This window comes from Neolamprologus multifasciatus, chromosome 11 (genome assembly GCF_963576455.1).
Source record: "Neolamprologus multifasciatus chromosome 11, fNeoMul1.2, whole genome shotgun sequence".
NCBI classification, from domain to species: domain Eukaryota; kingdom Metazoa; phylum Chordata; class Actinopteri; order Cichliformes; family Cichlidae; genus Neolamprologus; species Neolamprologus multifasciatus.
The window spans coordinates 26,333,570-26,355,576 of record NC_140449.1 but is presented as its reverse complement, the minus strand read 5'-3'; the positions used below and the strand labels follow the sequence as shown (position 1 = coordinate 26,355,576).

General features: G+C 42.9%; 1 protein-coding gene and 2 long non-coding RNA genes across 3 annotated transcripts in view; 1 reads left to right on the top strand and 2 right to left on the bottom strand.

The window, feature by feature from the left end:
• myom3 (myomesin 3) overlaps positions 1-22,007 on the top strand; it is an 85,165-nt gene that overhangs the window by 19,133 nt on the left and 44,025 nt on the right. The window contains exons 6-10 of the mRNA XM_085176881.1: positions 6,050-6,142; positions 6,501-6,589; positions 17,257-17,301; positions 20,152-20,292; positions 21,742-21,903. Coding sequence (XP_085033007.1) covers positions 6,050-6,142; positions 6,501-6,589; positions 17,257-17,301; positions 20,152-20,292; positions 21,742-21,903 — 530 coding nt within the window. The remainder of the gene's footprint in view (positions 1-6,049; positions 6,143-6,500; positions 6,590-17,256; positions 17,302-20,151; positions 20,293-21,741; positions 21,904-22,007) is intronic.
• Positions 1-22,007, bottom strand: part of LOC146508641 (uncharacterized) — a 54,916-nt gene that overhangs the window by 31,833 nt on the left and 1,076 nt on the right. The window contains exon 2 of the long non-coding RNA XR_014876801.1: positions 15,823-16,063. This is a non-coding gene — a long non-coding RNA (uncharacterized LOC146508641). The remainder of the gene's footprint in view (positions 1-15,822; positions 16,064-22,007) is intronic.
• LOC146508642 (uncharacterized) lies at positions 13,660-15,365 on the bottom strand. Its single transcript, XR_014876800.1, has 3 exons — positions 15,183-15,365; positions 15,057-15,117; positions 13,660-14,981 (listed from the first exon to the last, which is right to left on the bottom strand). It is a non-coding gene; the product is annotated as an uncharacterized LOC146508642 (long non-coding RNA).

Here is a 22,007-nt window from a genome sequence, read left to right as displayed (position 1 = left end):
ATTGCTGGCTGTCTGAGTGGTGTCCCAGAAACGATGTGGGCTTCATAGATAATTGGCAAACCTTCTGGAGGAAACCTGGTCTTGTTAGGAGAGATGGCATCCATCCCACTTTGGATGGAGCAGCTCTCATTTCTAGAAATATCGACAAATTTATTAAACCCCTCAAAACATGACTATCCAGAGTTGGGACCAGGAAGCAGAGTTGCAGTCTTACACGCCTCTCTGCAGCTTCTCTCCTCCTGCTACCCCCCCAAAAACCCATCTCCATAGAGACTGTGTCTGCTTCCAAAAAGACAAAAAACAAACTAAAAACCAGCAACAAACAACTTAAACAATCACAAAGAAAGAATAATACAGTATCCACATCTGAACCAAAGAGTAAAACAGTGAAATGTGGATTATTAAATATTAGGTCTCTCTCCTCCAAGTCTCTGTTAGTACATGACTTAATAATTGATCAACAAATTGATTTACTCTGCCTTACAGAAACCTGGTTGCAGCAGGATGATTATGTTAGTTTAAATGAATCAACACCCCCGAGTCATTCTAACTACCAGAAATCTCGAAGCACAGGTCGAGGGGGCGGTGTGGCAGCAATTTTTCACACCAGTCTATTAATTAATGAAAGACCAAGACAGACTTTTAATTCATTTGAAAGCCTGATGCTTAGCATTGTCCACCCCAGCTGTGAAACTCAGAAACCAGTCTTACTTGTTATCATCTATCGTCCACCTGGGCCTTACACAGAGTTTCTGTCTGATTTCTCAGACTTTATATCTAATTTAGTTCTGAGCTCAGATAAAATAATTATTGTGGGTGATTTTAACATCCATGTAGATGCTAAAAATGACAGCCTCAACATGGCATTTAATCTGTTGTTAGACTCAATTGGTTTCTCTCAAAATGTAAAAGAACCCACCCACCACTTTAATCACACTCTAGATCTTGTTTTAACATATGGCATAGAAACTGAACATTTAACAGTGTTTCCTAAAAACCCTCTCCTGTCTGATCATTTCTTGATAACATTTACATTTACAATAATTGATTACGCAGCAGTGGAGAGTGGACTTTATCAAAGTAGATGTCTTTCTGAAAGCGCTGTAACTAAGTTTAAGAATATAATCCAGCCACTGTTATCATCGTCAATGCCCTGTACCAACACAGAGCAGAGCAGCTATCTGAACGCTACCCCAACAGAGGTCGATTATCTTGTTAATAATTTCACCTCCTCACTACGTACGACTCTGGATACTGTAGCTCCAGTGAAAACTAAGGTCTCTAATCAGAAGTACCTGACCCCGTGGTATAATTCTCAAACACGTACCCTAAAGCAGATGACTCGTAATCTGGAGAGGAAATGGCGTGTCACAAATTTAGAGGATCATCATTTAGCCTGGAGAAATAGTTTGTTGCTTTATAAGAAAGCCCTCCGCAAAGCCAGAACAGCTTACTACTCATCACTGATTGAAGAAAATAAGAACAACCCCAGGTTTCTCTTCAGCACTGTAGCCAGGCTGACAAAAAGTCAGAGCTCTGTTGAGCCAACCATCCCTTTAACGTTAACTAGTGATGACTTCATGAACTTCTTCACAAATAAAATTTTTATCATTAGAGAAAAAATTACCAATAATCATCCCACAGATGTAATATTATCTACAGCTACTCTTAGTTCCATTGATGTTAAGTTAGACTCTTTTTTTCCAATCGATCTTTCTGAGTTAACTTCAATAATTACTTCCTCCAAACCATCAACGTGTCTTTTAGACCCCATTCCTACAAAACTGCTCAAAGAAGTCCTGCCATTGATTAATTCTTCGATCTTATATATGATCAACCTATCTCTAATAATCGGCTATGTACCACAGGCCTTCAAGGTGGCTGCAGTTAAACCTTTACTCAAAAAGCCATCTCTAGACCCAGCAGTCTTAGCTAATTATAGGCCAATCTCCAACCTTCCTTTCATATCAAAAATCCTTGAAAGAGTAGTTGTCAAACAGCTAACAGATCATCTGCAGAGGAATGGTTTATTTGAAGAGTTTCAGTCAGGTTTCAGAGTTCATCACAGCACAGAAACAGCTTTATTGAAGGTTACAAATGATCTTCTTATGGCCTCTGACAGTGGACTCATCTCTGTGCTTGTCCTTCTTGACCTTAGTGCAGCATTCGATACTGTTGACCATAATATTCTATTAGAGCGATTAGAACATGCTGTAGGTATTACAGGTATTGCACTGCAGTGGTTTGTATCATATCTATCTAATAGACTCCAATTTGTGCATGTAAATGGAGAGTCCTCTTCACACACTGAGGTTAATTATGGAGTTCCACAGGGTTCGGTGCTAGGACCAATTCTGTTTACATTATACATGCTTCCCCTAGGCAGCATCATTAGAAGACATAGCATACATTTTCACTGCTATGCAGATGACACCCAGCTCTATCTGTCCATGAAGCCAGATAACACACACCAATTAGTTAAACTGCAGGAATGTCTTAAAGACATAAAGACTTGGATGGCCACTAACTTTCTGCTTCTTAACTCAGATAAAACTGAGGTCATTGTACTCGGCGCTGAAAAGCTTAGAAATATGGTATCTAACCAGATTCTTACTCTGGATGGCATTACCTTGGCCTCCAGTAACACTGTGAGGAACCTTGGAGTCATTTTTGACCAGGATATGTCCTTCAACGCACATATTAAACAAATATGTAAGACTGCGTTCTTCCATTTGCGCAACATCTCTAAAATTAGAAATATCCTGTCTCAGAGTGACGCTGAAAAACTAGTTCATGCATTTATTACTTCCAGGCTAGACTACTGCAATTCATTATTATCAGGATGTCCAAAAAACTCACTGAAAAGCCTTCAGTTAATCCAAAATGCTGCAGCAAGAGTACTGACAGGGACTAGAAGGAGAGAGCATATTTCTCCTGTTTTGGCTTCCCTTCATTGGCTTCCTGTTAAATCCAGAATTGAATTCAAAATCCTGCTCCTCACATACAAGGTCTTAAATAATCAGGCCCCATCTTATCTTAATGACCTTGTAGTACCATATCACCCTATTAGAGCACTTCGCTCCCGCTCTGCAGGCCTACTTGTTGTTCCTAGAGTATTTAAAAGTAGAATGGGAGGGAGAGCCTTCAGTTTTCAGGCCCCTCTTCTGTGGAACCAGCTTCCAGTTTGGATTCAGGAGACAGACACTATCTCTACTTTTAAGATTAGGCTTAAAACCTTCCTTTTTGCTAAAGCATATAGTTAGGGCTGGACCAGGTGACCCTGAATCCTCCCTTAGTTATGCTGCAATAGATGTAGGCTGCCGGGGGATTCCCATGATGCATTGAGTTTTTCCTTTCCAGTCACCTTTCTCACTCACTATGTATTAACAGACCTCTCTGTATTGAATCGTATCTGTTATTAATCTCTGTCTCTCTTCCACAGCATGTCTTTATCCTGTCTTCCTTCTCTCACCCCAACCGGTCGCAGCAGATGGCCGCCCCTCCCTGAGCCTGGTTCTGCCGGAGGTTTCTTCCTGTTAAAAGGGAGTTTTTCCTTCCCACTGTCGCCAAAGTGCTTGCTCATAGGGGGTCATATGATTGTTGGGCTTTTCTCTGTATCTATGAAGCGCCTTGAGGCGACATTTGTTGTGATTTGGCGCTATATAAATAAAATTGAATTGAATTGAATTAAATAACTACATATAATAAATATAAGGAATAAGGAAATCTGTTTATGTTTTATGTGTTTATGTGTCACGTGTGTTTATGTTATTCACAGCAAATTTTCATGCTGTGAATCATAGTCTAAGGAGCTTGGATAGAAAAGCGTCTGGACTTCTTTAAGTTGCTTGAAGATGTTTCACCTCTTATCCGAGAAGCTTCTTCAGTTCTAAGATCAAATGGTAGAGAGTCCCAGATTTAAATCCAGTGGGAGTTTCCCCCCCAAAGAGGGACAAAGGACCCCCTGATGATCTTCTACCTAATCACATGAGCCAAGGTGTGAAAACAGGTGTGGGTCACAATCAGCAGGGTTTCGGGTGAGCTCATTGTGAAACCCCACCCTATCATGTGATTTCCTGAGGTCCGATGGCCCAGGATGTGAGTGGGCGTTAAGGCGTCTGGGGAGGGAACTCAAAACTGGATTATAGATGGCAGGCAGTGTCGTAAACCACCGCCTCTGTTCAAAGATGGTCGATCACAGTGGACATAAATGGCGTCTTTCACTCCTCTTTCAAACCATCTGTCCTCTCTGTCCAAAGTGTGAACATTGGCAGTGACCTTTGTTCTTTAGATGCAGATGAACTGCTGAGTCTTGTCCCGTGGAGGTGGCTCTTCTATGTTGTGCCATGTGCTTGTGAAGTGGCTGTTTGGTCTCTCCGATGTAGAGGTCTGGGCATTCCTCGCTGCACTGTACAGCACTGTTGTTAAGTTTGTGTTTTGGAGTTTTGTCTTTCGGGTGAACCAGTTTTTGTCTGAGTGTGTTGCTGGGTCTGAAGTACACTGGGTTTAAATCTGGGACTCTCCACCATTTGACCCTAGAATTGAAGAAGCTTCTCGGATGAGAGGTGAAACGTCTTCAAGCAACTTAAAGAAGTCCAGACGCTTTTCTTTCCAAGCTCCTTAGACTACAATGACCTGGATGACTGAGAACCTTCACAGACACATGCTGTGAATCCTTTTTATACATTTATTTTTTTATTTGGGTAATAGTAGTTTTCTCAATGAAAAATTGATGAAGGAACAATTGGATTGCCTGAGATCTTGCTCTGCAGGAAAGCAGGAAAAAGACTGTCATCATAGCAGACTTTGGAATCTACTGTGAAAAAAAAAAATTTAAGTGACAGTTTGTCTTTTTTTCAGCACTTAAAATTTTTTTATTTTTCATAAAAATTTATAAAAATGAAAGTTTAATGGCACAGCTGACCTAACATCACTAAGTGGAAGGGGAATTTTATTCTGGTATGTTAAACCATTTGTATTTTGGGGTTTGATTGAATCATAGGTATGTAAAAAGGAAAACATGAGATTGAGAATACTGTATATTGTAGACCAGGCACCTGTTACAGCCCACCCATGGCTGTTTTCCTCCATGCCATTCCCCCTGTGACTGCTTCTTTAACTGTCCAAACATGAGCTCCAAAAGTTTCTATTCAATCTGACATGGGGTCATCTGCATAATTGTGTCCCTTTAATTTCATTTCTCGCTCGGATGGAGTGAGTTAGAGCAGAATAAACTGTTTGCAGAGTTGTACCTTTTGGGGAGAAACTGCGTGTTATATAATCAGAGTTGAAATAATCAGTCTATCAACACACACAAAAACAACCAGGTTTAGAAAATTACTTCTTAAGTCATTTATCAAGCTAGCAAGCATTCTGGTTTTAGTCTCTTGAGATTGATGATTTGTTGCTTTCTATATTTAATATCCATGCTAACTGAATATCCTTGGGTATTGGGAAGTCAGAGCAAAAACAGAAAGATGAATCTTCTATGAATAAAACAGCCCTTAGTGGCAGCACTACATTGTATCATTATTTAATATGTAATTGATCCAAAATAAACAAAAGGTTACATTAAAAGTCCAAAACTTACTTGCAAAAGAACCAAAAAGACCAAGAGTCATGACATTGCTGTCCAGAACCCTGAGCTGAATATTGCACGCAGTATTAATATGAAATAATCTGTGTTAATTCAGGCAATGTGCCAAACTGTCGACCTTGATACCTGAGCTGCTGTGAGACTAGCTGATGAAACGACTGCGTATGCTTAGTATTCATGAGCTATGAGATCCACAAAACCTGTGGCTCATGAGTTTCATTACCCCATATGGGACCCATCAAGCCCAATGAGCTGCCCTCAACAATGCCCAGCACAAGACAGAATAACAGATCAAAGACCCCCTGTAGTTATCAGACATTCAGCCAAACTAACAATTGATTATGAAAGCTGTGCATGAATAATTAGTAGGCAGGAGCATAAACCACCCAAGTACAGCCTGATGTTCATTTACTCTGATATTCAAAAAACAGAAATTGTGTACTTTTTCGGCAGGTACAAGGATGGTGAGCTGCTGATCATATCTGACCGACCGTGGAATTACAATCTTCAACAAAAATTTGGTCTCAACACACTGGAGATCAGAAGGTGGGTCACTAGCTCAAATCTCTAATTAAGTCTGGAAAACTGGAATGAATGTGATGGAAGTGTGCAAGATAGGGCACACAGCAGATTACTTGACCTTGCCACTGACAAATTAGGAATGGAATAAGAAACTGAAGCTACTTGTAGGTAAGATAAGGAAATTAAATGGTGGCGTTATGAGATAAAACGTGCCTGTTCAATTAAGAAATAAATGTGCGTGCTGTGTTGCAGGTTTTTTTCTATTACCCAAATCCAGCACAAGAAAAGAGGTCACAGCTTTTTCAACATCTCTTGTGGCTTGAAATTCACCCACTTTCAGCTCTCACTCACAAACAGATGACATTCTATATCTTCTACAAAGGTGCTCTCCTGATGATGCTGGCGAGTACAAAGTGGTGGCCAAGAGTCTCCTGGGTGAAGCTGTGACCTTTGGAACGCTCGTGGTGAACTGTGAGTGGTTTCTTATTTCATCTCGAGTCAGCTTTGCTCAAAAACCAGTAGCAAAGATGGAATACAGTACAACTGCCCCCAAAAGACTGAAGAGTCTAGTTTCAGTCAGGCTGGCAATGAGACACTGACACAGTAAATTATTTGACTTAGTTTGAACATTTTTCAAACCTGGTTTACACAACTTTTACCTCTTTTGTTGTTAGTTTATCTTTTCCCATTTTCAAATAAAACCTGAGTTCTGGCTTCCTGAGTGCAATTCCTTCGAGATCATACATCGGAAGCATGAAAAAATGAACTTTAGATCTCACACTTCTAACATTTTCAAACTTCCTTATTTTCCCCATAAACATACTTTTCATACACTCGGTGGAAAAGTTTAACCCTCTCTGCTTTAATTATTCAACACAGATTCAACAAGATGCCAGAAATGGTCCATATTGACCTGATGGCATATGCAATTGTTGCAGATTTGTCAGCTGCAAATCAACGATGCAAATCTCTCTTTCCACCACATCCCAATCTCTACCGGATTGAGATTTAGTGACTGTGGAGTCCAACAGTTATGTTCAAGAAACTAGTTTGAGATGATCCGAGTTTTGCAACATTATGTGTCAATCTGCTGAAAGCAGTCATCAGATGATGGATACATGTGGTCATGTTGAGTTGGACACAATGCTCAGGTAGGCTGTGGTGTCTAAACAACGCTCAGCTACTACTAAAGGGTCTAAAGTGTGCCAAGAAAATATCCCCCACAGCATCACACCTCTATCCCCAGCTAGAAACACTGATGTAAGTGTGGCAGCACGAGGTGAGAATAAAGTAAATACTCTTCAGTTTTAAAAGACAACGCCACTCTGGGAATTTCACCCAGAGAATAATCAGTAACACTAATCACCACGAAGGCAGTTAGGTTTGTTATACTCAGTACAGAGACGAGGTTCAATGTTAAAACAAATTGACAATTTATTAACAATTATCTAAAACACAATCATAAAAATCCACGTACAAATATGCTTAAAAATATATTCAGCGCTGAGGCTTACCAGTGGAGGGGCAGGGATGCCACGCACAAACTCAAAAAAAGAAAACACACCAAGACACAAGTGCAACACAAAAATCACACACTCACACTAATAAACTAAACAAGGCAGGTGTGTACACTCAAGGGATCCCACCACCAAGGCACCCTGGTCTCCTCCACGTCGGCACTCCGCATCTGAATAAAAGCAACAAAGAAAATTTTAATAGATAACAAAATTAATGTAGCGCTGGGGGATAACCCTACTGCAGGACCACACTGGTGATCTGCAGCTATAAAAAGGGCCTCCCACCAGTGGTGTAACAAAAATCCAAACTACAAATCAAAACAGAAAAACATACAATCTGGATAAAACTTTAAAATCTGGAGCAAACGGGATCGCCGTATTACTCCAACTAGCCGTCTGCCCGACTATAAATTAATCATACGCTCATCAATATGTACGCCAGCTGACTCCCATAACCGGCGTGCATATGGCCGCTGTCCACGCCGACGTCCACGTTAAAAAGCGGACAGCAGCAGGAAAAGAAACTTCACAATGGGAACAGACGGTAAAAGCCAAGCAAAGCAAAGCAGCAGCACTTCAGTTAGTGTGGCGTTGCGTAAAACCAAGGCCCACACTTCCTGCAAAGCATAATAAATAATTACTATAAAACAAACAATAAAAGGCAAGGATCGAGACAAAATTGAATTACATACCGAGTAACCCCACGTCATGAAACATGAGCAGGGGCTCATAGGAGGCTTCCACAGCTATGCCCTAAAAACAATATCTGTTTACCATCAAGTAAGGTAATGCACACACTACGATGGGTAAACACCTACCAGCCGCGATGGAGGCTTCAGAATAATCTCTGCCACACCAAGGGGAAGTCAGGTGACCAAAAAGGAGATCTCAGGTAAGCGATCCAGGAATGCTCACAGGGCCACTATTTATACTAGCGCCCCCTAATGCGCCAGGCTGAAAGTGGGTGGAACCAAAGAATAACATTCATCCTGCCACAATCTACCCCTCCTTTTTGCATCGTCGCCCCGACGATGGATTACAAGGACACCCAGGTTAATCCCAAGGCCTAAACAATGCAGAGACAGCATGCACCCTAAGCTCAGAAATAGAGTTTGCAGCCCCTGGTGCCACCTCCCCTGTTGGTCTTGGGAGATGATGGATGTTTGAATGCTGGCCAGCCGTGGACCGTGTTGTTCTTCGCATGGATGGAACTGGTGCTGCACTCGGGGTCGCTGTACAAATGGCTGGAACGGAGGAAAGCCGGTCTTCTGGTGAGAGCAACAACTCAGAGCTACTTGGAAGCACTGCCACTGGGCTATAAGATGGTAGAACATTTACTTGAGGGGCTCCTATGCTCAGGAATAGCAGGTCACTGTCACTTGATGAGTCATGTTCTGAGGATGGTATTTCTGGGCCATGTGGGCTACTGCTCGGAGCAGGCCCTTCTGATGGTATAGCTGCTATTACCACAGCCTTTAACAACGTTCGATGAACATGCTTCACACTGCTAGGATCATCGGCAGGTGCAATGGTATATACTGCCCCACCTGCTTTAGGTACCTTCAGGATCCTATATACACCGCTGGTTTCCATCAATCCTGGATCTTACATCTCCCTCTTCCGCTCAAATCGCGCAGGAACACCAACTGCCCGTCATTCAATGGTGCCTCTTTCACCTTTTTATCATGGTGCCTCTTCCTGCGGTCGGCAGCCAGTTGCAGTCGCTCCTTGGCTCCTTCATGTACCACCTGTAGCCGGGCTTTATGCTCCTGAATCCACTCGTGCACATCTCCACTGATGGGATCTGGTACTCTGCCCAACAGAAAGTCCACTGGCAACCTGGGTTCTTGTCCAAACATCAATAAGAATGGAGTTTCCCCAGTAGCCTGATGGGGAGTGGTGTTATAACAATAAAGTAACTGGGGCAAACATACATTCCAGTCCCTTTTCCTGGATACTGACAGGGTCCGCAACAAATTGTGCAAAGTCCTATTAAAGCGTTCGCACTGACCATTTCCAGCCGGATGATAAGGAGTAGTATGGGACTTCTCAATACCATAAAACTTGCAGAGCTGCTGGATCAGGGAGCTTTCAAAGTTACGACCCTGATCAGAATGAATACGTGCCGGTACACCAAACTTTGAGAACCACTCTGTTACGAGAACCTGGGCCACTGTAGCAGCACATTGGTCACGAGTGGGGACAGCCAATGTATACTTGCTAAAAACATCAGTCATTACCAAGACGTTCTCCAGCCCATTCCGGGAAGGTTCAAGCAGGGTGTAATCAATGGCCAAGATTTCATTTGGTCGAGAAGCCAACAAATGTCCCATGAAACTTTGAGCTGCTGGTTGGGTGTCTTTTGCAACTTGGCAACGTTCACATCTCTGACACCAACGAGCTACCTCAGCAGACATACCTGGCCAGTAGCACCGTGAGCAGAGAAGCGCTAGGGTCCTTTCCACACCTTGATGGCCATGGTCCTGATGAAGATGGGTCAGCACCTGCTCCATTAGTGAACTAGGCAGCAAAAGCTGAAGTACTACCTCGGCACCGTCAGGGCGATGAACCTGACGATACAGAACTCCATCCCTTCCAATCAGACGATCCCATTGTCGTAGCAGCACCAGAACAGGTGGGGCAAGTTGCTGCCGCTCCTCGAAGCTAGGTCGCTGCTTCCGTCTCCAGAACCCCAGGATCTCTTTTATCACTGGATCGACCTGTTGGAGGGCATGAAGATCAGGAGTGGTGAGATGGGGCAAAACTGTAATGGCAGCTTGGGATACCTCAACTGGTCCCAGCTGCAAGGCTTGTTGAAGAGGTTCAGGCAAGGCTGTACCAGGAACCATGGCTTTAATTTCCTGAGGATCGGGTGGATGCTGGCGAGATAAAGCGTCTGCATTCTTATTACTCCTTCCTGACCTGTACTTTAAGTCAAAGTCAAATGAAGTGAGCTGAGCTGCCCAGCGCTGTTCAGTAGCCCCAAGTTTAGCAGAAGACAAATGACTAAGAGGATTGTTGTCAGTGTAAACAATACACTTGTGGCCCAACAAGTACTCTCTAAACTTCTCAGTCATGGCCCACTTAAGTGCCAAAAACTCCAGCTTCATTGAGCTATAATTTAGCATATTGCGCTCAGTAGGCCTCAAACCCCGACTGGCATAGGCTATTGGCCTTACCTTACCTCCCTGCTCCTGGGAGAGCACTGCCCCTAGGCCGCCATGACTGGCATCTACCTCTAAAATAAAAGGCAAAGTGAAATCTGCATATGCCAGCACTGGTGCTGTTGTCAGTTTAGTCTTTAATGCCTCGAAACTTTGAGCACACTCTGCAGTCCAGTTCTCCATTACACCATGCTCTGACCTCTTCTTTGATTTTCTGCCTCCCCATTCTGCCACCAGTCTATGCAGAGGTGCCGCCAGCTTGGCAAAACCCTCTACAAAACGGCGATAATAGCTGGCAAACCCAAGAAAGGACCGCAGTTCTGAAACCGTCTTAGGAGGCTGCCAGTTAGCCACCACTTCAACCTTGCTAGGGTCCGTGGAGACACCCTGATCGGAGATGACGTGGCCCAAGTAGCAAACCTCCCGCTGGAAAAAGGCACATTTGGCAAGCTTTGCTTTCAAACCCTCCTGCTGAAGCCGACCTAGCACCACATCCAGCCGCTCAAGATGTTGCTGTACTGTTGATGAGAAGATTACAATGTCATCAAGATAGAGAAGCAGAGACTGGCACTGTTGATCACCGAAAAGGCGTTGCATTAGTCTCTGGAAGGTGCTAGGGGCATTACAGAGCCCAAATGGCATTCGGTTCCACTCAAATAGGCCAAAAGGAGTACAGAAGGCAGTCTTGGGCCTATCCTCTTCCGTAACTGGGACCTGATTGTAGCCACTGGCTAAATCCATGGTGGAAAACCAACGGGCACCAGTCAGTGCATCTAGGGATTCCTCAATGCGCGGCAGGGGGAATGCATCTTTCCTTGTCTTGTTGTTCAGTTGCCGATAATCCACACACATGCGTGGGCTGCCATCCTTTTTCTTAACGAGTACAATGGGAGAAGCATAGGGGCTGCTACTCTCTCTAATCACCTTAGCGCCTAGTAACTGGTTAATATGCTCTTTCACAACCTCATACTCTGAAGGGGGGATGCGCCTATAACGCTGCCGCACGGGGATATCATCTAAGAGCGGAATGTCATGGGAGATCAAGTTAGTGCAACCCAAATCAGTGTCGTGAGCAGAAAAGACAGAGCTGTATTTCTTAAGGAGAGACCTCACCTGTCCCTGTTCCTCTGCTGACAGTTTAGACAAATCAATCCCTTCCATCTGATCTTGCACAGTAGGAGTGGCGGTGTGAGATGCAATTGTTGCTATGTTATGGGGTATCTCTGTCACACCAGCAGACAAACTGACAACGTGAACATCCTCCAGGGTCCCCATAATGGTCCTGGGATGAAGCAAAACCGCTGTAGTCCCTACATTAACAACTGGTATGTATGCAGTACCTCTAACCACTCGAACCAATGCAGGGGACGCTAAAAGTCCAGCAGGCAACTTAACATCATTGGGTTCAAATAACACGGTGGCACCTGAATATTGCTCAGAACAGGTGGCGGCCACTATTTTCATTACACCACCTGGAATGCAACATGCTCGCTTACCTCTCACTCTCACATGGCCAGACAAATCCGGTGGGGCTCTTGTACTAACATCATGACACTTTTGCAGCGCATGCACAAGGGATTTAGGGGCCTCTGTGACAGAGCCCAAACTAAACAGTGCTTCACCATGTTGCCCAAAAAGCTCGTGGTAACACTTCCGAATCACATTCATCCCCAATACACCTGGAACCATAGAAGGTCCTGCACCTGGCAGATCCTTAACGATCAACACGCCACACTGTGGAATAGACTTACCACAGAGCTCTACACCTAGCTCTATATAGCCAAGGTAGGGAATAGACAAACCATTAGCTGCTTTAAGCTGCAACCAATGACAAGCTTGGAGATGTTCTTGACCCCAGGACTCAAAGTGCTGGCGGAAAAAGCTTTCAGTAATGGTAGACACCATGGACCCTGTATCAACCAAACAAGGTACTTTTATACCGCCCATGTCCACATCTATATGCGGACAGGATGAAACTAATTTGGAGACTGCCTCTGGACCATTGGAAACAACCCTTGAGCCAATAGACACCCCACCCGAACTGTGGCTCGGCAGTACGGAGGGTGCTAGTTTTCCGAAGCCGTATTTAAGGGAGAGTGCCTGCGATTATGCCGAGGGGCCTGCGAAGGAGGCCGGGAACGAGGAACACGTTCCCCATCACACTCCCGAGCAAAATGTCCAGGTTGCTGACAACGTCTGCATATAATGGCATCGCTCCGTCCCGAGCGAGACATTCGATGGGGGCCCTGCAATCGAGCAATGCTCTGAGTGAGCTGATTAAGTTGCTCCTGCTGGCGTTTTAACAATTCCTTCATCTCACTCATCTCAGACAGATGGGTGGACTGGGCTATTCCTGAAGGACCGCTGTAGACCCCATACTGAATGCCATAGACAGAAGGGACAGAACTACTTCTATGTCTAACGCCACTAGGCAACCCTTCACGTTCCCACCTAATAGCTTCCCCTCTAATCTCTAATAATGTCAGGGTTGGCTGCCTCCTTACTAGCTGCTTTAACTCCCGCCGCAATGTACTGTCTAAGACCTGTTCAACAAATTGATCTCTTAGTAAAACATCAGCATTGGGCATGCCATTAGGGGCACTCGATTTAACTTTTTCCATAAGACCCAAGAGGGCAAGGGAAAACTCTTGCAGTGTCTCACCTTCCTGCTGTCTTCTAGAGAAGAAAGCTTCCTGCAATGCTACATAGGAGTCTGAACAGCCATAAAGTTCTTGCAATATAGTGATTATCTTAGTGGGATCAGTCCTCTCTGCACTAGAGCGATATTTGATCTCCTCACGTGCTTCCCCTTCCAGGTGGTCAAACAGGAAAAATGCTTTATCAGCCAAAGACAAATGACGTGCCCTAGCACAACCTTCTATTTCCTCCAACCATTCATTCAACCCTATACCTGATTTTCCTCTAAACATGGGGCATTTTCTGTCACGGGGCACAAAAACTAGTCTCTCTGCTACAGAGACACTAGCAGTTGGGGGGTTAACAGATGATGCAGTTGAAGTAGAAGGTGTAGCACTTGTACCTGACCCAACAACCCTCTCCTGACGCAGCCTCTCATTGTCTGCTTTTAGCTGCGCAATCAAGTCCCTGAGTTCCTGTAATTCTTCCTCCATCTCTATAACACAGCTGTGGAATCCAACACCAAAGTAGCTGCTGCTTTGCTTTTATCCTGTACAAAATGAATTAAAAACAATTTACGTTACACCAGATAATAAAAAAAATAATAAAAAGGAACACACGTCTCTGTTTTTAAAGAGTATATCCTGTCGACAACGCCAAGTTTGTGGCAGCACGAGGTGAGAATAAAGTAAATACTCTTCAGTTTTAAAAGACAACGCCACTCTGGGAATTTCACCCAGAGAATAATCAGTAACACTAATCACCACGAAGGCAGTTAGGTTTGTTATACTCAGTACAGAGACGAGGTTCAATGTTAAAACAAATTGACAATTTATTAACAATTATCTAAAACACCGTATAAAAACACAATCATAAAAATCCACGTACAAATATGCTTAAAAATATATTCAGCGCTGAGGCTTACCAGTGGAGGGGCAGGGATGCCACGCACAAACTCAAAAAAAGAAAACACACCAAGACACAAGTGCAACACAAAAATCACACACTCACACTAATAAACTAAACAAGGCAGGTGTGTACACTCAAGGGATCCCACCACCAAGGCACCCTGGTCTCCTCCACGTCGGCACTCCGCATCTGAATAAAAGCAACAAAGAAAATTTTAATAGATAACAAAATTAATGTAGCGCTGGGGGATAACCCTACTGCAGGACCACACTGGTGATCTGCAGCTATAAAAAGGGCCTCCCACCAGTGGTGTAACAAAAATCCAAACTACAAATCAAAACAGAAAAACATACAATCTGGATAAAACTTTAAAATCTGGAGCAAACGGGATCGCCGTATTACTCCAACTAGCCGTCTGCCCGACTATAAATTAATCATACGCTCATCAATATGTACGCCAGCTGACTCCCATAACCGGCGTGCATATGGCCGCTGTCCACGCCGACGTCCACGTTAAAAAGCGGACAGCAGCAGGAAAAGAAACTTCACAACGGGAACAGACGGTAAAAGCCAAGCAAAGCAAAGCAGCAGCACTTCAGTTAGTGTGGCGTTGCGTAAAACCAAGGCCCACACTTCCTGCAAAGCATAATAAATAATTACTATAAAACAAACAATAAAAGGCAAGGATCGAGACAAAATTGAATTACATACCGAGTAACCCCACGTCATGAAACATGAGCAGGGGCTCATAGGAGGCTTCCACAGCTATGCCCTAAAAACAATATCTGTTTACCATCAAGTAAGGTAATGCACACACTACGATGGGTAAACACTTACCAGCCGCGATGGAGGCTTCAGAATAATCTCTGCCACACCAAGGGGAAGTCAGGTGACCAAAAAGGAGATCTCAGGTAAGCGATCCAGGAATGCTCACAGGGCCACTATTTATACTAGCGCCCCCTAATGCGCCAGGCTGAAAGTGGGTGGAACCAAAGAATAACATTCATCCTGCCACATAAGGCAGGATGGATTTATGCCTTCACCTTTTATGCCAAATTCTGTCCCTAACATCTGAATGTTGTCTACACATAACAGACAAGTTACCAAAGAACCGGTTTTAAATTAAATTTTTAAGCTAGTTCCTCGAGTTAGATACAGTATTTTGGCACCTACAAGGTGATTTAGAAAGAGGTATTAGCTGAAAACGTCTCACCGTAGTATGCAGGATACCCATAAAAACATTGGGGAAACTGGAGAAGTGTGGTCAAAGCAAAAGAAGAACACCACCTAAAACATCTTAAAAAATATTTACTGCAAAAAAAACAAAAACAAAACCATAACCTGAAAGAAATATCCTTATAAAGGATTAATTATGAAACCACGATGCACGAGTCAAGACCACTGACATGGAAATCCTAGCACTTTAAGAACATCTTAAGTAAAATAATCATAAGCAATATAAAGTAAATTTACTCACCATCATCTGCAGTCAGTGTTGGAGGGCATTCTTCAATCATTTTTGCTCGTATGGGCAAGTTCACAAAATCAGCAGGTTAGGACATCTGGCTTTTTAGCACTTGTGCACAAATATGATGTGGTTTCTGCCTTGAAGATGGCGTTATATCCCGGCCTGTTGGAGTCCGTGAACCATCATTTGCACAAACAGCCTGTAGAAACAAGTGTCTCAACTGCAGCCTGTCCAACTGTCAGCCATGCACCTGTTAGTTTGACAAGTAGAATAAAAGTAGTAAGTGAAACTGATTTTTTAAAATAATTTTTTACCTTCAGTTCTCTGAACTGAAGAAGCTTCTCGGATGAGAGGCGAAACATCTTCAAGCAACTTAAAGAAGTCCAGACGCTTTTCTTTGCAAGCTCCTTTGACTACGATGACCTGGATGACTGAGAACCTTCACAGACAATTTTTTACCTTGTTTAACTTTAACTTTATTTTCAGATTAAAGAAGCTCCGCCCCTGACATCCCAGGTGGTTTGGCTAGCCACTGAGAAACTAGAGAAGAAGACGATATTATGTTTAACTAAAATAAAGTTCAAACGTTAAATTTAACCAGCACCTCAAGCTTCCATGAATATTTACTTAAACCTCCTTTTACATTGCACCATGAATGTAGCGCTGGGTTTTTCCTTACAGGCATGTTTTTCTTCATTAGTCCATTTACAGCTAACGTAAATGCATATTTTGAAATCCTGCTATGACAAATAAAACATTTCATTTATTTTTTTGCTTTATGTTGTTGCACAGATGATCATTAAGGTGCCCAGGGTGCAGATGCTATGCTGGCTAAATTTGACCAAATGTGTTATATCTCCATCCTCCTAATGCCTCGGGTCTCCACGGTGCAGTTTTCTGTCCTCATTATCTGAGTTTCTATGTAAATTTGGTGTTTGTAAGAGAACTGGCATCAACGGGAATGATCAGAAAAACAGGTCCCGTTGCAGTGCTCATGCATAATAAATTAAAATGAGACAGTGGGTGTAGCAGTGACTAATAACATCTACAGTGAGCTATACTGCCTCGCAGCAGTGTTACAGAAACTATTTATTTTTTTATATATTTTTTTATTACCTTGACCTACCTGCCCTTTTATGAAAAGGCTTCACTTCCTGAATGCTCGAGCTCACTTTAATGAGACACTTCAAGGCTTCTTCTACATTTCACAGGTATTCTTCAGGCTTTAACACAGCCTTAGGTTAAAAGGAATATTAGATGTGACTTGCATAAATGTGGCATTGCCAGGTTTGATTTTCCTTCTGCTTTATCTTTTCTTTCTTTCTTTCTTTTTTTAAACATGTTTCTTCTTCAGTCTCACAGTATCATTCACTGCTTTTCTCTCTGTTTCTGACCCTGCCTGCTACTCTCCAATCTGTCCCGCTCTGCCGCCCTGCGATTCAGCATATCAAGGAGCCGTGGCTGGCTCAGAGCGCTCGCAGACCTCCGGTAAGTTTCACACCAGGGCCTAATGAAAAGTGTCCCCTTTCATTTTCTCTGCCACCCTTTGAAGTTCCTCCCTCCACCAGTAAACGAGGGCAGGCTGAGTGACTTTGAAGACTGTGACACAACGTTTGGCTCTGCTGTGCATGTGGCACCTCTTAAAGAAAGACATGGGAGGAATGAAAGGGAGCTGCACACTGATGCTGTTTGGATATCACGGGAATTTATGTTTCTGTGTGGGTGTTCATAGATGTACAGGCATAAGTAAGACTATTTGTGGGGTAGTTACTGAAGGGATAAAACGACTTGCTTCCAAGTGAGCAGAAACGACAGTCATGTATATTTCATTCCAGGGACAGCGGGAGATTTATCCCACTTCGCTTCAAGCTGCGGAGCACCTCGTACTAGCTGTGGCAGTTTGTGGCCTAGATTAGCTTCTGCCATGTGTGGGGTTCAGGACTTTTTAAACTAGAACTACATCATTTATATACATATATATGCTTGCAATCTGATCAAGCCAAAGAAGCGGTTTTGCCAGGAACAGCTATCTGACATAGACATGTTTATCTTACAAGGACCTCTAGTTTTTGTATAAAACATGACATCCTGGAAAATATATACACTTTTAGAGTTTTATATTAAACTGGTTAATGTCCCTTCAACTTCACCTTGTTTTTAATTTATTTTTATTACTATTTTCACAAATTACCATCTTCCTCCAACCTTTTCCAAGTAGCTTTAGTGCCCAGATTTAATTTAACACTTATATAAATGACTTTTGCAAACATAACCCAGTCACAGGTGGCCACAACCTTGTGTACCCCTAATGCTGGTCCCAAGCCCAGAAAAAATGAGACAGTTGCACCAGGATAGGCAGACCTTTTGCCAAATCAAGCAGGTCATCATGAATGAGACTTCTATAATGGTTTGGAGACTGAAGGTGGAGCTGGAGGTAGCAGAGTTTATCATGTTAGAATTTTCATTGGGAGCGAGCAGGATAAAGAGACAACGGTGATGTGGTTTGGAAACATACTGGGCAATGGACATTGAATTTGGAAGACCACAGACAAGATTCATGGATGTAGAGGAGGACCTGCAGAGCGGTTGGTGTAAGGATGATGAGGGAGCTAGGGTGATAGAGCAGCCAAAAGAAATTTTAGAAACATAATATCCACTTGTAGTCTCACACATTTTCAATGAAGCAACAACCATAATGGGTCATATTGTGTATATATCTTTTATTATTCATATTAGGGATGTGAATGTGGGTTATTTTACCCATCAGTTTTATTGCTTGACTGCAGGGCACAAGCAATCAAGCTTTACTGTCTAGCTACCCTGATGTGCAACAACATTCAAATTGCTTAATAGAGATGTGAATAACATTGATCATCTTGGTACCATACAGTGTCCTGCTGGGAAATTTTGGTCCTGGTATTCATGTGGATTTTACTTTGTTATGTATATAATATATATACTTGCCAAGCCTAAAAGAAAAATCGCAAAAGAAGAAGGCTCAAACATATGCTTCGGTGGTGGTGGTTGTTGGTTGTGGTTTGTGTTTGGTGAGAATGTTCGAAGTGTTGTAAATAAAGACAAAAGCTCCCTTAGTTTTGCTCGGAGCTGTTACATAAAGTGAATGAGGGAAATATCGAGTCCTAGAGTGTTTTGTTGTTGCCCCCACGGGCCTCCCAACGGTTACCAAGGGCTCTCATTGGCCTGCAGGCCACACTTTGAAAACCCTGCTTGTAATCCACAGGACCCAAGGATACCAGTCTCAGACAGCAAAGGCCTGTGACTATTTCTCAACAAGCTGGATTGTTTTGATAAGAGTTATTTTAATATTGTGACCTGTGTATGCATGCACTGTTAAAAATTTACTGCTAGTCAACTCTGTCCATTGTCATCATCTTGCACAGATGTTGCGTGTTTCTTGTCAGGTTTGACAGATTTCTTATACTGACTGTGCAAATGTGCGCGTTTCAAAAGGAAGCAAGGTTTCTATTGAAAGTGTGCTGATTTTTAATTTATCTTAAAGGGATTTTAAAGACATGGCAAAACTGGAAAAGTAAAGTCAGGAGCAATATAATTTATGTATGTATTACACTATTGCTTCTGAGGAATGACCATGTAGGTGCAAGACAATCCAATATTTTCCCTACACACACAGATATTAAGTGGCAATCATGTTGAATGAAGCTTTATCAGCTTGTAATGGCATCAGGGGCTGCTTGCTAGGAGAATGTGCTGAAGAATTGCATGCTGCTATTTTTTTGTAACTGATACTTGATTATCTCATATGGAGCTGATTGTATTTTCCAAAACAAATCACTCAAACTAAAGCGTGACTGCGGTAAATTTATCATAACATCAGTGCACTGAGGGAAATGCAGGATTTGAATGATGGGAAGCAAACATCTTTGCGGTGTGTTTCAATAATTCTACGCACACTGCTGTGATAGCCCGGACTTCTAAGCAGAACAAGATCGTTATGAGAAGCATGTCACAATCTTTCAGATTCATCCCTGAGAATGGGATTTGACGAGACCTCATGGCACAGATATCTTGCACGTCCGGATTGTATTGCTTTGCTGTTTTTGACGAGGCAGAGAATGACAGGCATCTAAAGGAATAGCTTGTCAGGAACTGTTCACTTAAAAACAAAGAGTGCCATCTGCAGCTTTTCTGCTGTCCTGTGACGTTTCCCCCGGGGAATTCTCTTATAGCTGCTGTGTGTGTCTGCTTGGATAAAGCAGTGGGTCTTTTTCTAGTCTGTATTAGATGGTCTTTTTAGGCATTTCTGTCTCTATCATCCGTGTGTTCTTACTCCTGCTCCATTCCTCCCATCTCTTCTAGCCTTACAGCTTCAACAGGAAGCTCGGTTTGGCACCTCCTTTCCCCCGACCTGGGTGAAAGAGGGTGACACCCTCACCTTGGAGTGTACATTCACCTCAGCTCTGCTCCTCTTCCAGAAGGATGTCAGCTGGTTTAGAGATGGTAAGTGTTGCAAATACAAAGTAATTAAGTAAATGGTAAATGGCCTGCATTTGTATAGCGCTTTTCTGGTCCTTAAGGACCCCAAAGCGCTTCACACTACATTCAGTCATTCACCCATTCACACACTGGCGATGGCAAGCTACATTGTAGCCACAGCTGCCCTGGGGCGCACTGACAGAGGCAAGGCTGCCGGACACTGGCGCCACCGGGCCCTCTGACCACCACCAGTAGGCAAATATGGGGTTAGTATCTTGCCCAAGGATATTTGGCATGCAGCCAGGAGGCAGCCTGGGATCGACCCACCGACCTTCTGATTAGTGGCTGACCTGCTCTGCCACCTGAGCTACAGCCACCCCAAAGTAAGATTTATTTATATTGCATTTTTAAAGAACAAAGTTCACAAAGATCTAACACAGATTAACATTATTAACACAGATCTTAGGTCCAGAGAAAGCACATATCTGGGCTCTAGGGATAGCCATCACGCAAGGATCAGCAGATCTCAGAGATCTAGAAGTTATGTATGGCTGTAGGAGGTCACTGATGTATGGAGGCAACTGACGATGGAGGGCTCTAATCGCCAAAAGTTTAGGACCTTTTAGAGGCCCTGATGAGAAGCCTCATAGCAGCATTTTGGATAATCTGCAAGCGATCTGGGGATGATTTACTCAGAGCAAATCATCCCAAAGGTCCAAGATTTTAATTACCTTTGGGAACAAAGATGTCAGGTCCACAGATCATAACTTCAGTTTTTGTGTATTGAGAAACAGATAATAGGATACCATTTAGTCCTTTATAATATGAATGCAGTCTTGAACAAAAGATAATTTGGTCACATAATAGTATGAAATGTCTTCAAAGTTATTCAGGATGTGTCCAAGTGGGAGCAAACAGGATAGGTCCCAGGACTGAACCTTACGGCACACCACGGGATAAAGCAGCAGGAGGGGACACAAAATTAGCAAAAGCAAGTGTAACACTCCAGTGAGAGGGATGGGAAGAAAATAAGTCAAAATGCCCACCCACGTTCTAAATCTCTTAATCAGGGTACTACGATTAACTGTGTCAAAGCAGCTGACAGACGCAAGAGTATAAGGATTGAATAGTTACCTGCATTTCATCTCATTTTATGTGTTAAAATTTCATTTGAATTTTAGTAGAGTGAATCTGAAAGTTATCTAAAATGTTGTGAACAGTTCAAACTTCTGGTAGTTGGTTGGTCACCACTTTTTATAATGTTTTGGACATGAAGGCAGTTTTGAAATTTTCCTCAAATTAAAAGAGGGTGAATAATGGCCTCATTAAAATATGAAGGGACACAGCCAGAAGTTAAAGTTAAAGCATTAATTACTAGTGGTCTAGTGGCATGAAAGGCCTTTTTGAACAGTGAAGTAATTCATCATAAAAGCATTATTCTTGACTTTTTAGCTTGCTTTTTCTATTTTCCAGGTGTACAACTGCATCAATCCAGCAATGTGGAGATTAAAACATTTGACACCAAGGCCGTCATCACCTTAAGGGCTGCACACAAGGAGCATGAAGGTCTTTATACTGTAAGACTGAGAACCACGGATGGAATCCAAGAGCACAGCGCTTTTGTCTATCTCACAGGTGAAATACTCTAAAATGTTAGCCTACACTCACAATTTATCAATGCATTAGAGTCCAAAGATTAATGGATCTAATATAAATACTGAAGCTGGCTTTGGTGCTTT